At 45.1% G+C, this 16,701-nt stretch overlaps 1 protein-coding gene across 1 annotated transcript; it reads left to right on the forward strand.

Moving 5' to 3' along the window:
• The first annotated feature begins 610 nt into the window (after positions 1 to 610).
• On the forward strand, positions 611 to 11,325 carry LOC122367157 (ras and EF-hand domain-containing protein-like). Its single transcript, XM_043340025.1, has 3 exons — positions 611 to 724; positions 10,227 to 10,423; positions 10,686 to 11,325. The coding sequence occupies exons 1-3, from the start codon at positions 656 to 658 to the stop codon at positions 10,804 to 10,806; spliced, it is 387 nt and encodes a 128-aa protein (XP_043195960.1). The 5' UTR covers positions 611 to 655; the 3' UTR covers positions 10,807 to 11,325.
• Positions 11,326 to 16,701: the final 5,376 nt, after the last annotated feature.

The following is a 16,701-nucleotide window of genomic DNA, read 5'->3' on the forward strand; positions in this document are numbered from 1 at the left end:
ACCGCACCTACAAGGTAGTGTTTGCCGGCGACGCTGCCGTCGGCAAAGTCAACCTTCATCACTCGCATCTGCAAGGGCGTCTTCGTCACCGACATCAGCTCCACGCTGGTGAGTGGGGAGACGGAGGGAGGACGCTCTTCACAGCGATGAACGGAATGGACGTTAGAGGATTGCTTCACTTAGAAATAATTGGTGAGAATCCAAACAGTATCGATTGTAGATAGGACGGTACCCCGCCAAATTACCCTATAACCTTCAGTTGATAGTATCCGGTATAGAAGACATTCATTTTCGTGTATATCACAATGCTTTTGACTATTAAGTATTTTCCGCACAATGCTATTTTTGTGGAAGTACTTAACCATTACGTTGATTCTTTTTGATATCGTGTTATTGTATCTATTTTCAGGAGTGGATTTTCAGGTGAAAACGCTCTGCTATACGAAAAGAACGTTGCAGTACAACTTTGGGACACAGCTGGTAAGTTTGAACTTTCATAATTGAACTTCTCATCTTAGACTTTAAATCGTTTCTCAGCTAACAAAATGAACATTTTCGTTCCATTTGGTAATGAGACTCAAACCGAGGCGCTTTTTCAGGTCAAGAGCGCTTCCGCTCCATCACTAAGTCGTACTTCCGGAGGGCCGATGGCGTCATGCTATTGTATGACGTCACCAGCGAGAGGTCCTTCCTCAGCGTGCGCCAATGGGTGCAGAGCATTGACGTAAGTCTCTCGGCTGCGGACCGGTCCAATAACGCCATTATTGGTAGACCGTAACCGTACGAGTGCGTGCTAGTTGTGGGGTCGATCAAACACTATGATGTTTAAGTATGCTTAAAGCAGTGTAATGATCCTTATTTTCCCGCTAACGCTTGGTTCATTTGACTTATTTGGGCGCATGAGACATCAATTAGCAATTCTCTATCGCTGTTCACATTAAATCTTCAATCACACTACGAACCACCATTCCCTGTCACTCCGTTTTTCCTTCACCTATTTCTTTGTCCCCATTCCTTCCGTGGCGCCTGGCTGCTCTCCGTCCTATTGTGTCTGTGACAGTGTGTCTCTGCTCCGCCGTCTGGCGCGGCTCGGTCGGTCGACGGGACCGGTCTGCAGCTGCGCCCTGGACACCTGTGCCGTGCCTACGCACCCGGCGGGTCAGACCGGCACACAGCTCGGCGCCGTGTGCGTCACACTATACGGGGTCAGATGCGGCGATCAGACGGGGTCAGATGCAATAATCAGACGGAGTCAGATGCGATGATCAGACGGAGTTAGATGCGGTGATCAGACGGGGTCAGACGCGATGATCAGACGGTTTCAGACGCGATGATCAGACGGTGATCAGACGCGAGTACCGACGTCCGACGGCATGGACAGGGGACGGGCACAGTGATCACGGGGGACGGATAGGGGCACACAATCACAGACACTGATCAGGGGGCCGAGCCCGAGACACTGAAGACAGACAGACAGACAGATAGACAGACAGACAGACAGACAGACAGATACACTGATCAGGAAAGAGTCATTTATTAGGGGGGCACACTGCTTAGGGGACAATGGTGGGGGACAGACACACTGTTCGGGACTGGCTCAGGAAGGGGAGGACAGACAGTGCTCGGGGGCTGTGACATACAGAGAGGCACGGACAAGGGACAGACACATGGATCAGGGACAAAGGTGCAGGACAGAGTCACTAATCAGTGGGCAGGCTGAGACAGATCGACTTCGCTATTCATCCGCAGGGCTCCTAGGCAGCTGGGGCCAGCGAAACGTAAGCTTAGTATCTGGCGAATTATTGTCTGGCAGCATCATCTTCAGCACTATAGCACATCGCCATTCACAATGCCGAACTCAGAAGTTCAAGGTGGGCCGAATCCGTGCCACTCTTCGGTATTACTTTTGTGAAAGGTACCTAAATCCCCAAAATCTAGCAAAACACGAACACATGTACGAGTACCCGAAAATTCCCCAGAACCCAACCACGTGATGAGATCCTAGGTGAGTTATCCATCGTGTATTCGAACGGCAGCATCGAGTATATGGCTGCATGCGTTTTGCAAACATTTGCCTTTGAATGAAAGACGCAACCAGTTTGCGGGACTTTGGGGGCAGGCAACCCACGCACCAGTGATGTACTTTTTTAAACTTATTCAGTGAATCAATTTTGTAGTCTCGAAAGTTTGAAACTCTTATGCGTAAACACGCACCGGCATAAGACTCAGCCAGTACCTACATTAGCACAAAGCGGGTAACCAAACTGCTAGAACGTTAGTATAATATTTGCCGAATCACACATTTGGTCTGAGATCTTTCTTGGGAGCCGTTACATAAGCGCCATATATGTAGGTCCATCGCATGTTGTGTGTGGGCATATAATCGGCCAAAGGTAAGCCAGTTGCTGCTGTTGCCAGTCGAGGCGACCCTAGTAACTGAAAGAACTATATTTGCGACGGGTAAGGTCTGGCTGCGACCGGTAGGAGTTTTGTTATCAGTGTCAGAAATCGTGCTTGAACTTCTTAGAGAGAGAGAGAGAGAGAGAGAGAGAGAGAGAGAGAGAGAGAGAGAGAGAGAGAGAGAGAGAGAGAGAGAGAGAGACAGACAGACAGACAGACAGACAGACAGACAGACAGACAGACAGAGAGAGAGAGAGAGGGAGGGGAGAGAGAGAGAGAGAGAGAGAGAGAGAGAGAGAGAGAGAGAGAGAGAGAGAGAGAGAGAGAGAGAGAGAGAGAGAGAGAGAGAGAGAGAGAGAGAGAGAGAGAGAGAGAGAGAGAGAGAGAGAGAGAGAGAGAGAGAGAGAGAGAGAGAGAGAGAGAGAGAGAGAGAGAGAGAGAGAGAGAGAGAGAGAGAGAGAGAGAGCGTTGGTCATTTTGCTCCAGCAAATAATGAACACTAGGGGACATGTGTTTTATCAGCATTTCTAGCAAATGCATTCACTCTCTAAACAGCAACACTCAATAAAAAGCTTCACCAGTTTCTAATGCTCAATCCTTTTACCCGTAAATGCAGTTTTCTTTCTGGCAGTTCCAGTCATTCATAGGTACGGCTGATACGGCTCAGTAGTCAGTTGTGACCTTTTCTCATTCGCCGGATATTACTCTGGCACGCTTTTGAGTTGTAGCTCAGCTCCCATTGCAATTACTTAGAGCATTCAGGGCTTTTGGTATGGGCATTGCTTTCCTCGGCGGGGATTGCGTCCTGTCCAGTGTAATGTTATTTTTTCAATGCCTCACAGGAAATGGGGAATTACCTGTGTACCACTCTGCACGTGATGGCGTAAATACCAAAAACAATCACCGACTGGCCTGCATTCTGATAACCACATGTCAATGCTCATTTCCGATTTGCTTCATCTAGTCAGCTATGTAGTTCCATCACTGAACTGATAACATTATTGATTCAGGAGGTACCATGGAGGGGCCGGGTCTAAGAGGAGGACATTTCGCAAGATAATTGTAGGGAAATGCTGCGCAGGACGCTGTGATGTGGACACCCTCCAGTGATCACCATCTTTTTAAGCACTTAGCAGCCCATTTATATACAGTGTTTGATGGGAAATAAAAAGGAAAATTAGAAACGATTTTTTACAACTTCTACCGAAATTTCATATTTATATCCATGACTCCGCCCCCCGCCCCTCCCCCCCTAAATATAGGACTGGAGTCACCAAAGCCGCGTAGTGGCGATATTTTCATATGGGCCCACCGACCCTGTAAATTAATGTTTTAACCCTCGCCCGTAAACGGCGATCTGCCACCTTCGCCCATGCAGGGGCGAAGGTGGCAGTGCGACCCCCCCTTGGCGTTTGAAAACGGAGCGTCGTAGAGCTTAGCGGAAAAGACCAACGGATTGCTCTCGCCGAGATCTCGCGATTGGTGGTATATTTTTTGGTCCTAGGTCAACATTTGACCTACTTTTGACCGATCAAAGGTCAAATTTTCGGAAAAATAGATTTTTTCAACTTTCCGCGGCGATTGCGGCAAAACGGTGGGAGATATCGACTTGAAACCTTCACTATCGTGTTCCTTGATCAATTCTCTATCGTTTGGTATGTATTTCGTTTCCCTAGCTCTAAAAATGGCGCGTTGGGAGCGCCGGAAGTCGGCAAGGTCAGAGTCGGCGGCAGAAATTCGAAAAATCAAAATTTAAATTTTTGAAATCTGATTGTATTTTTGGATTTGGAAGGTCCATTTGCTCCCTATAGCAGCTAATATTGCTGCATATTCCCATTGAGGTGACAAGAATTAGCGAAATAGTGGTTCGGGCGCTTTTCAAAAATAGTACCGGACGCTGTTCCTCTTCTGACGTCATAGCTCCGTGACCTGACCTGACCTGGTCAAGTTTCTTATACCATATGATAGCCAATACTTGCCCCAACATGCATGGGAAGTTTCATCACGATCCATCAACCGATGTCCGTACCACCGGCAGGAAACCTCGGGCGTTGGCACTCAGTTTGTGAAAATCCGGCCGGAGGCTGTTCCCTTTGTGACGTCATAACTCCGTGACCTGACATGACCCGGTCAATTTTTTTTATCAAAAGATGCGCAAGGTTTTCCCCATAAGGTACCCAAAATTTGGCGGCGCTGCGCGCCGCCGTTTTTTGCACTATTTTCGAAAAACCTCAGGGGGGGTTGCACCAACCCCCCCCTACATGGGCGAGGGTTAAAGTGCCATAGGAGCCAATGGCTAGGCGGTGTCCTGTGTCGTACTACGCATCCCCCACAACCCCACCTCAGCCCCCTGGCCTTTCGCGTCGTGGAAAAGGACCTGGCCGGGCGAGCTCATTTACATGTTTATCTGGTGCGTTAGATGCATGATTGAATCCCTGTATGCATGAGCTATATACTGTAAATAAAGATGATCGAAGCCAAGCATAATCTTCCCGGAACTCTTCAACTAGATATGTCAAAACACGTGAGCGTGTAGTACGTACGATCTGTAAAGCAGCACCTTCCCGATAATCCCAGGAAATAGTGATTCGTTTTCATTCGCGTCTATACATCTATGAAGCAAATACATTTTTATAGCTCAATGCATGATCTCAGGGCCTAGATGATATATTGTCATAAATTAGATGGGCCGGGGCGAATGTAACATTTATATTTGTTCATTTATTCATATATGGCATGTTAGCTCCGTGAAATAGTGTGACAATGACCTTACGTGTGACGTGCTTCATGCTTCAGAAATTGCGAACAACTGTGCTAATGAACCGCACTGAGCATATTGAACACTGATTGACATCTGGGCCCGGTTCTTATAGCCATACTTTCAAGCCTCACGGGGTTGGGACCTATCTGCATGCTTTGTATGTTTTGGTAAAATAAAAAAGTTCAGAATTTTTAATGATTTAATTTAAAATCACTTTGTTAAAAAAATGCCTAATTAGTTCAGAAATTAATTATTTGTGGCTGAAAACAACTTGCTTCTGATTGGTCGGGCTAATCATGACGTCACATGTAGGTATATAACTGTCTGTATATTTGGCGCAGTTGAGACATACATTTTCTATGTATTTTCCTATGGTAAATCGGAGTGATTGGTCGTGTTTTCAGTGTCTCTTTATTTTGCGCTGGTATTGCGTGGCTAAGAAGTTTTATCAAGAATGGCATATACTAAAATGTTCCTTTAATAATGGAGCTTCAATATCTGTGAGTTTTATTGGCAAGCGAAAACTGATTTCGCTGTTATTTTATCTGGAAATTACTCATTTTTTTAGGTCAATATTCACAATATTTTACGGGAACAAGTTGGCACTTTTCTTGATTTTTGAACTCAAATCGCGTGCGATTCAACTGTATTGGAACTTGCAAAGAAGCTTGGTGATTAATTAACTGTGTTGTTATGGCACTGTTTGCAAAGCATGGATAATGAAACTCTGCCAAAGACTTAGCTACATAGCAATGCCTCAAGTAATACACAGGAGGGACAGAATTCAGAGTCCGATCGAGAAGAATCGGTGCAAATGCTACGAAGACCAGGCAGCTCTGATACAATAGCTAGTCGTCTCACTACTCTCACTCCATTAGACCAGCTGATTCCTGACAGCACCGACTCGGATGCAAAGATGGAGCTCATCTTCCAAGCCAGAAACCAGTTCTTTGATTGAAGATGTGATGCTGCCTCTGTCTCTGCTTTGTTGGCCACTTTGGACGGGGCGGAGCTCCGCTCCTTGCGTGAGCGGTTATTCGCCTGTCATCCAGAAATAGTTCCTTCGTTTGCTGGCCGTTCCCTGATTAGGTGCAATACGGGGAGCTGTAATCAGGGAAGTAACTTTCCATATGAAAGGGGTGCAGGTGCACCCCCGTCCCCCATCCACTAGAAGTGCACCCCCATAGGCTAAGCGGCGCCCCACACGCCGCCCCACACGATTAGCTCTAGAGCAGATGGCGAGGGTGATTTCCCGGCTACATTCCATCTCGGCGTCGTGATGCTTGTGGGCTTGGAAAGCGTCCAGTCGTATGTAGGGTAGTGTAGGGGTAGGGTTGAGTTCAATAAGGTCCTTACATTTGAAAGGTTTGAACAACCCGCAATCAGCACAACATACCACAAGTTAAATAAAAAACTACCAAACTCCGCTCATCTAATATTAATAAACATTACAGCCAAACTAATGGCCTAAATAAAAATATATCTCAAATCCTAACAGTTATCGCGGGTGATGGCGCCATGAGTTGCTATTATCCAAAACAGATGCAAATAAACATGTTTGTATGTCCTATGTATGTTTGTTTTAAAAACCTTGCAGCGGCGCTGGGAACTGCAATCTTAGATCTGGGTATGTTTGGCATCTGCAACTCTTCATATACACATTATTCCTATTTCGGACGGGGAGGCCTTTCAGGATTTTCTTGTACAATTGCCAAACGCCGCGAGACATTCAGCTCATATTTGGTGACTTTTCCTAAATGCTCATTGCGCACATCTCAGCAAAAAACAAAAAAAAAAAATGCCGGGTCAGGTCAGGTCAGGTAACCAGAGCGGGTTTGTTGACCCTACCTCAGAAAAGTTTGCAAACACGTCAGAGCTTGAGTTTTTCACGAAGTTATTTCCTCTCATCAAGTCTTCAAAACAGTACCTGCAGTATGTGTCGTTTGTATATCTCAGAATTTTTGATCTGTGACCTGAGGTTAGGTCAGAGTCGTGACCTTTACATTGCAAGCCTATGGAAAAGTATTGAAATGCGACCTGCACCTCGAGTAAACGAGTCAAAACCACCCAATTCTTTAAGAATTATGACAAATTATCTTATCTGTAATGATCCAGGTGCCATTTACTGACAGGGACACCGGGGAGGGTTATCTGAGCCGAGATCATGTGAGGTGATATCTACCATACATCAATGCTCACAATACTTACAATATTGACAATGCTTTTGCTTACAACGCTTACAATACTTACGATGAGACCAGCAAGCACTCTGCCGTTACAGTTCTAACTTCTGTTTCGAAAACCGACGTTACACACATTCGCTGCCAGCATAACATGTATTGTTTGACAGAAGCAAAATACAGTTGACATCTGAACCCCAAACGGACCGCCATCCACTCAAATTTTATAACCCTGACCGGTCAGGGGGCGAATGGAGGTCATCTCCTGGGCATTACACTCAGCCCTTGCACAAAATATTTCACCTCACAGTGATCATTACAACAATAGCACCGACTTGATAGTGGATTTCAAAGTACTTGCATCAGCTCTTCCTGCTATTGCAGACGATCATCTCCTCAGGGTAATGTTGTTCGGGACATGAACGAAGATCGTTTTCGGAGTTTCATAAGTGCTACTGCAACAGCCTGGCACAAAACAGGACTTGTACGCTCTTCTCTGCACTTTGCCCTTCAGTATATCACAAAAGAATTGTTTAGAATCCATCTTACGCTTCTTTCACAGTCTCCCTTGCCACCGTAGAGCGTAGATAGATTGCTGTTGCTGGTAAGTTAAGGCACGGTAGATAGAAATTACCTCGGTTCTCAACACCTTAAGTTATTTTCATAAAAAAGAACAAATAAATTATTAATAAGATAAGAGAAAGGTTAACAGTTTAATTGTAAATTATGCCAAATACGTATTAGAAAGAGCTTTTGCTCTTCAGCATCTTCCGATTCACCATGTTTTTCATTTGAAAATTCGAGGTACACAAAATGTTTACCACGCGCTTGATGTTAAATGGGAACAGTACACGGCAGAGCATCAATTTTTGACACTGAACCTACATCCGTGAATGATTTAGCATAATTTAAAGCTAAAAACAGCGCGAATGGCAGAGTGAAGCAAACAACATCTTTCACCCATTGATATAACATGTAATCTGTGGTGCGCCAAATGCGCCATTATTTGTCAACCGCAGAAGGTGACATGTGACGTAACAGCATCAAGAGCATCTTTTTTCAAGAACTTTTCAAAACAAGTTTCCTATCTTTCTTCCCCCATTTCTCTCAGCATATTGATTTTATGAGGCAATGGTATGCACCATAAATTCTGTGAAAATAGTTTGATCATTTTCATGCATTCTTAAAAAATCGAGTTCCCAACCCCATTGGCGATTTTGTTCTTATAGCCACCCTAAAAGTCTCACTAAGCAAGTGACACTTACTAAGTGTTAGTGAGAACTCGGTTCTCGGTTCTTATAGCCACCCTAACATCGAGCTGCACTAACCCGGAAAGTGGGACTCGTTCTTATAGCCATACTAGCCTTAGTGACACTTACCGGTAAGTGTGACTTTGGTTAGGGAGGGTGATACCACCCTAACCGCAGTTAGTGTGACATGATTATAATAAAGCACTTTTGGGACGCATGTATCTTCGCAACCGTTCAACCATTTGATGAGCAGTCTTCTCTGTTTAGTGATCCCATCCCTTCCCCCGATATTGGCTAGTTTCGATGCATCTGGGCGACCGTCACTGCACGTGCCGAATGCAAAATGAAAAGGTGTCACGTTCGTTCCCATTACAATAATCCGGCAATTACTGGGACTCTTGTGCTGAAAGTTGGCATGTAGGTAGGCGCCCACTAGATAATGCATATCCATGTGCCACAGTTGGGATGCCGCTGCACGTGCGCACGTGCAGGGTGCCGCTTCCAGATCTCGAGAACGGCTGAACCAATTGTGCTGAAATTTGGTACATGGTTAGGGACCGGTTAGTAGAGTGCCGTGTGCAAAAGCCAGTTGGGAACTATTTTGCACGTGCGCACGTGCAGGGTGCCGCTTCCAGATCTCGAGAACGGCTGAACCAATTGTGCTGAAATTTGGTACATGGTTAGGGACCGATTAGTAGAGTGCCGTGTGCAAAAGCCAGTTGGGAACCATTTTGCACGTGCGCACGTGCAGGATGCCGCTTCCAGATCTCGAGAGCGGCTGTGCCGATTGGACACTTTTTAAATGGGATTATTCGCGCCTCCCGAAAATTCAAGGGAGAACAGATATGGGGTTTGGAAAAAAATGTGTCGCTATGTATCAGGCAACCAACGCTTTATCGATGATTTACGATAACTTTCCTTTTGCTCGATGTTATAACGCATTCCTTAGAATTAGGCCTCCAAACGGTGAAAATGTGACCTTTGACCTGACCCGTGACTTCATCATTTGGACCTAGATCAATTAAATTTGGTTACAAGGTAGTTCCCCGATGGAGCTATCGAATGCCGTTTGAAATTTGAAAATCGGTCGGTAACCTTCCAAGATCATAGGGGGAAACGCCCCCCCCCCCCCCCTACGGGTGGCAGGGTCCGCCGATGGCGGTACGGGGCGCGGGTTAAGCGCTATTTGTCAATGGCGTTAATAATTTCCAAAGAACAACAACAACAAAGAGGCAAAGGTAAATGTAAAACTGCATCTCAACGTATTGGTTCTTATCCGAATATTCGGTCATATGCATATCCAAAGTATGAATTGAACAAATTGCACGTGACTGCTTCCAAAAATGGACAGATTTGCCAGAAATGACAACATTTTAGAGATGCAAAGTTCGTTTTGCTTGTCTCACTCAAAGTCTCCCTAAGGAAAGTGACACTTATCATAGGGAGGCTTTAAGTGTGGCTATAAGAACCGATACTTCAAGTCGCCCTAAGATAAGTGTCACTTTGGCCCAAGTGACACTTACCGGTAAGTGTTTCAATAAGAACTGGGCCCTGCTGTTGTGGTGCCCATCACGCGTTTGTACCGACTGCTGAGTAGCCTGTTAGTGTTCTTACCTCACTCTCCTCCGTCCACAGGAGGTGACCGACACGCGGGTCCCCATCATGCTCTGCGGCAACAAGGTGGACATGCGGGAGGCGCTGATGAAGCAGGGCCAGACTTGTATCACCCGAGAACAGGGAGAGACCCTGGCCAGGGACTTCGGCGCCCATTTCCAGGAGACCAGCGCCCGCACCGGCCAGGGCATGGTCGAAGCCATCGTGGAGCTGGGAAGGTGGGTGACATGGTCTGAGGCTTCCGATTTCAGATGACCTGAGGCCCTGAGGGTATCTGAAATCAGTCTTTCTTGTCACATATGCTGCGCAATTATATAAGCCTGTGTAATAACGAGTTTCTCATGTTAACTTAGGATATGGCTAACTTAGGATATGGCTTACTTTTTATCTACGTTTAGCGTACGACTTACTGACAAAATAAAGGCAACCAAAGCTTTTTGCTGGCAGCACTAACGGTGATCGTTTCGTAATCGCCCGCAGGAGAATGCTGACCAATGAAGATGTCGAGGTGCAAACTTCGGCGCTGAAAGTCTCCGATGACGCCAAGAAAGGCGGAGCCTGCTCCGGCAGTAGCAACAGCTCCAGCTCTTGCAAGAAGTAGTCGACGAACTCGAGAACATACGCGACGTACAAGAAATGTGACTTCAGGTCGTCTTGCCAGTCGAAAGGTGCGACCCATTACGAGTGAGTAACTATTTTTGAGCTGAAAGTGAGATGACCATTTGTCTACGAAATAGATGGACAGGTTAAGGAAAACATAGAAAATTGTCGTGGGCGTGTGTAGGCTTGAAAGCCTGAATGGCGCTTATATGTGCATTGTATAGGGTTGTGTACTTGTGGGCATGTGCTAGAAATATATACAACCGCACGCCTGTCGGCTTACAATGAGTGCGAAGTGTCTTGCTGGTGTCAGAAAGTGGATGAGATGCTGTGTGCCTGCTGCTCTGTCGTTTATGAGCAGGACCGAGCCCTGCAGCACTTGCAGCCGCTGTTTCACGTTTGAGTGTACAATATCTAGGTATATTGTCGTTAACGTTTGGGCGATAATTGCGTGACATTCATTTGTATTGATGCTGCATATACGGCCGATGTTTGATCGAATATACTGAATGAAGTGAAACCATTATCGCCACTATTAAATCGCTGCTCGATGCTAAGAATATCGAGAATAGGATGTTGGTGCAGGTATATTCAGCACCGTCACCATATTACTGCACCTCCACGATTTCCATCACCTTTTCTTTTCGAATTTCGTCACTAAGCTTTTAAAGCTGCACATTGCACCACTTACTTCAACGTTGCCACGAGGGGTGGATAGATGAATGTAAAATTTTGACGACCCCATCAGATCCGACTACGGCCGAACTGCCCATTTTCTGTATCCACCGTCACAATTAATTCTACGTCTTACGGCTAAATGTAACCACCATCGTTACAGCAGGTAATATAACAAACAATCGCCTTGCCTTCGTCGAGGCAGACATTAGTTATATTACTTTTGCTAAAGTTTTGTGACCGAGTCTCATCGTATATTTGACATGTGATACATCAAAATTAGAGTTGCAAAGTTTTCCCCAAAGGCTGCTACCGGCACCGCCCCGCCCCACAAAAATTTTCTGGGATACCGGCAGGCTACCACGCCCCAAGCAAAAAAACCGCCAAATTACCGGCATACTAAAAAACCTGCATTCTTGATTCTAGCTGACCCCTGCAAGAGATGCCACATTTTGGCAGTTTCAGTGCCCCTCCCACCCAACAGCCATCCATTGTCCAACCACAAATACCAGCAGGCTGATTTTGGCTGAGTTGGCCCCACAAATACCCACAATTTTGAAACTCAATTCCAGTCTATACCTGTTAACCCGCGCCCCGTTGGGCTCTGCCGAGCAACGCGCCCGGTTGGGGGGGGGCCATTTTGGCCCCCCCCTAAGATCTCGAGAACCACGCAACATAGCGACAAGCGGTAAACGGCGTTGGATAGCCCCAACGGGGAACTACCTTGTGACCCAATTTTATTGACCTAGGTCAAACCGATGACGTCACAGGTCAGGTCAAAGGTCCAATTTTCACCGTTTACAGGCACTTCAAGAAATGCGTTGTAAAATCGAGTAAAATGCATTTCATTGAAAATCATCGATGGGGAAATGTTCTTCAAACACATATTTTGCTATTTGAGGTCACTGATACCAGGTCAGGTCACAGAGGTCAGGTCACGGGGGGGTCACAATATGAAAGTGTCGTGTGATACATGTTTTATGGTCCATTTTACATGACAAATGCGATTATATGGGTCAGGCAGTCTTTGGGGCCAGCTTAGATCACGTTTTGGTCAAGGTCAGGTCAAGGTCAGGTCAAGGTCAGGTCAAATTAGGTCAAATTTCAAAGTTAATATTTTTGCATAAAATGGGTATCGAATCGATGCAGCTCGTCACGGGGAGTTCAATGGTGGTCTTTGTTTTGCCGTACGTGGTCTAGAATTGCTAAAAATTGAGTTCAAAAATTTGACGTCATCATTTTTGAACAGTTTTTTCGCTATAATTTGGCCAAAAAACGAGATATCGATCTGAAATTTGGTATGTATATAGAAGAGCGCTAGGACTATCACATATATTCCGGTTTTTTCGAAATTCGGAAAATTTTTGGATTTTTTTAAAGTTTTTCTAAAAAAATCAGTTTTTTGAATTTTTTTTGGTCAAAAACCAAAAATTTTGAAAATCCGAGATAGCAGTTTTGTAGCGCCGCTTTTTGTCTACTAGACCATATAAAGAACTTTGAAATTGCTTGATAACTGTAGATTTGGTGAGCGTTTCAAGATTGCATGTTTTTTTGCTCATTTTTGCTCGAACATGACCTCAGTTTGACCTCAATAACTCCTGACCTAAGGTGACCTAAGACTTGAAATTTGGTGTGAACGTGTCAAATTGATGCCCGGGAAGGTACTGAAAATTTGGCGGCGCTGCGCGCCGCCGTTTTCTTGCTATTCAGGAAAAACCACAGGGGGGGGCCAAAATGGCCCCCCCCAACGGGGCGAGTTAAAATATCACCTGTAATCAAAGAAGTATTGCCTACAAAAAGACTATTACATTCATCAAAAAGGTGAGGACAAAAAGGACTTGAATTACTGAAATGTGTTTTTGAAGACTGGACAGTGAGCAGTAATCACATTTACATTTCACAGGTGTTCTACTTTTCCATATTCTCCTAAAATGTTGCAGGCACCAGCCAAATGTTTAAAATCTAGATGGTCAAAACATAGGTAAACAAGTACAGATTCGGCCATCTTCCTAACTGAGGAAGCGAGATCAACATCTACTTTTTCCTATCAACTATGGCTTGCTGGTTCGTGAATAAGATACGAATCATGTAAAAAATGTGTTAATAACTCACTGGTCCTGAGAATAGTCACCAAATAATATGTACAGGGTGTCCCATAAGTTCGTTCTCACCTAAATTTTACGTTTTTAGGCTCTCTTGCTTAAAGGCACGCTGAAATTGGTTCGTAACTCAGCTTACGTGGTTACCATGGTTGGTAGAAATATGCTCCACAGTAACTAATTTCTGTAGACAAAATAGTTTTTCCTAGAGAGCCCGTTTCCTACAGAGACGGATAACGCCGCAACATAGAGGTCTCCGATACGGGTACGTCTCGGTATTTAGTCAGCACGTGACCATTCGCGACAATTGAGGGTGATTGAGGCCTACCAGTCTGTAGACAATGTCCATCACTAACTGGAAGCACAGTTAGCAAGTGACGCCGATGATTTGTCGAGAGTCAATCACTGCAAGTTTATCCTCTTTCCAGTCAGCCCTCAGGAGTGAGCCAAGTGGCCAAAACTGTGTGGCGCCAAAGTGGCCATCAAAAAGGTCAAAGGGCTAGAAAGTTAGTAAGTAGACCTTTCAGGATGGATAACCAGCTGTCTAAGAGTGTTCTTTCGGGGTACATAACTCAAGGTGACTTAAGCTTTGCTTACCGGAGGGCTCAAAACAGTCAAAAACGTCTTAAAATGACCAAACATGAGTTTCGTTATGCCTGAGGCTAAAAAAACTAGAGTGTTGAGGACATCAACCAGGTCATCTGGACTAACTAGTCCACGTTCGAGATGAAACACCCGTACAAACCCGAAAACAACCCCATAAGGGCGAAGGAGGAGGCCTCCGTTTCGTCCCGTTATGTTCCTATGCAAAAGGCCAGGGTCACGGTATTGTGGGGTTATAGGCGTCCAAACGCTGACCAGGTTGCGATTGGTGTTCCAGAAACAGCTTTGGGAAGCAGAATGCTTTTCCAAGAACATCTAGGAGGAGTTTCAGCCCTCAAGCTGAACTCGAACCGCGAGTATGAACACATTTATAGAGGAGAAAATGGCATCCGGGAGGTCGTAAGCCCATCTTCAAGCAAGACAGTGCATCAGTGCACAGGTCAAGCAAAGCTTAAAAGCGGTGCAAGGAGACTGTGACAGGCGTTTGTGGCAAGATCACATGCCAGGCACCTCATCGGATCAAAATTTCATGAAAATTTGTTGGTTATGCTGAAATTTAGGCTCGTCGAAGCGCAGCGCTGTTCCAGCGTCGAGGAGCTCACGGCGCATGTAAAGTCAGTCTGGGTTAACTTTAAGCCTGCTATGCAGCCAAACACGCCGGTTGGCATGTCGCAGCATGTATTCATGTGTTTGCCTATTAAATGGGGAGCACATTGAGGGGTCATAAATATATCAAAACGCAATGTACTCTGTTTCACATGCAAATATAACGTGAGAACGAACTTATGGGACACCCTGTATAAAACGATATCTTCCATCCTCTCCAACCTCAAGCGGGAACAAACACAAGGTTATCGATTTCGAAACAGATGCGCCATAACAGAGGCTTTTAACCAGCTGATTAAAACGCTGCAAAAAAATGTTTAACGACTGCAAGCCACTGCCTCGGAAATGATTATTTGATAAAAATTATCCAACACAATATTAACCCGCGCACCGACGGGGGTCTGCGCCAACTTAGTACCGACGGGGGGGGGGGGGGGGCGGATGACCGCCCCCCCTGAGATCTCGAGAACGAAGCAAGATAGCGACAAGCGGTAAACGGCATCGGATACGCACGGTCAAGATCTACAATTTTTACAAAGGTCATTTTCAGGTCAGGTCAAAGATGACGTCACAGGGGTCGAAAAAGTCAAAATGGCGGCGCTAAATATGGAGAGAGTTTTTCTCGAATAACTTTCGAATTAGTCAAGATAGGAACAAACTAAGGGCATCATCGTGATCCTCTCGTCAATCCGCATCGAATGATATATATGTTGACCTCGAAAGGTCAAGGTCAAAGGTTGACCTCAGGTCACGTGACCTCGAGGTCATCATGTATATCATTCGATGCGTCTTGACGAGCTGAACACAATGAGACCATCCACGCGTCTGTATCTTGTTCCTGTACGGAGTTATTGGCCAAAAACCTTTGGTGACCTTTGATGACGTCACATGACCTCACAGCTGCCCAACAGCAAAACAGACCTCAAGGTAGTGAAGGTTGATCGTATATGAAGTCATATATGGTATATGGGGCCATTCCGACCCGTTTTAGTGGTAAAAACAGGGAGTTGATTTTTTCCCCATTGACTTATAATGGGGAGGTCGCGAAATTGACCTGACCTTAGGTCACCGATATCAAAATTCCGAGATATACAAATTGTAGCTACTAATGACCTAATAACATCCTGCGACTTTCAAAGGCCTCCGACATCTACTGTAGCTCTGGCACGGTGACAAAGTTGCAAAAAAGTGACTTGAGGTTGGGTCATTCAAAGTGACCTGGTGACCTGACCTTGAAAGGTAGGAGGTTCAAACTTGCACACCATGTGTAAAATTAATAAGGGAATAGTCATACCAAATTTCGCGGCGCTACGCGCCGCGGTTTTCCCGCTATTCGCGAAAAACCTCAGGGGGGGCGGATATCCGCCCCCCCCGTCGGTGCGCGGGTTAAATTATAATGAAATCAACATTGTAGTGTAATTCACTGCAAAGAAATTCATTTCTCTTCAGTTATTCAACCAAAAGGGTATATGAATAAATATTACGTCATCAGATTACATCCATTCATTAGGGGAGAGAGAATCTTAAAAGTAAATCCTTGGTTGTCTAATGATTTGCGCCACTTTTTGTCAATTTTGCCTGGATGATGTGTTTTCTTGTAAAGATAAGACAAAATGCCAGTTCAAATCCATTTTCATTTAATTATGGGACCTAAGTCAGGCTCAGGGCTACCTAACACCTGCCTTTTCAGCTGGATTTTCAGTGTCAAATTCTTTGTAGAGTTTCTCAGACCACATCTCAAGATCTCAGGACTCAAGGCCAGTTTCCAAACATTGTGTTTTTGGGTGTTTTGATTCTGCCTTTTCCCCTAGGGAATGTTGTCATTAACATTTATTTATTTTATTGTGCTATACGTATTACCTATTTAAAATTATATATATTATATATATATATATATATATATATATATATAT

The sequence above is a fragment of the Amphibalanus amphitrite genome, unplaced genomic scaffold, assembly GCF_019059575.1.
Source record: "Amphibalanus amphitrite isolate SeventyFive unplaced genomic scaffold, NRLGWU_Aamphi_draft 000853F_arrow, whole genome shotgun sequence".
In the NCBI taxonomy this organism is placed as follows: Eukaryota; Metazoa; Arthropoda; class Thecostraca; order Balanomorpha; family Balanidae; genus Amphibalanus; species Amphibalanus amphitrite.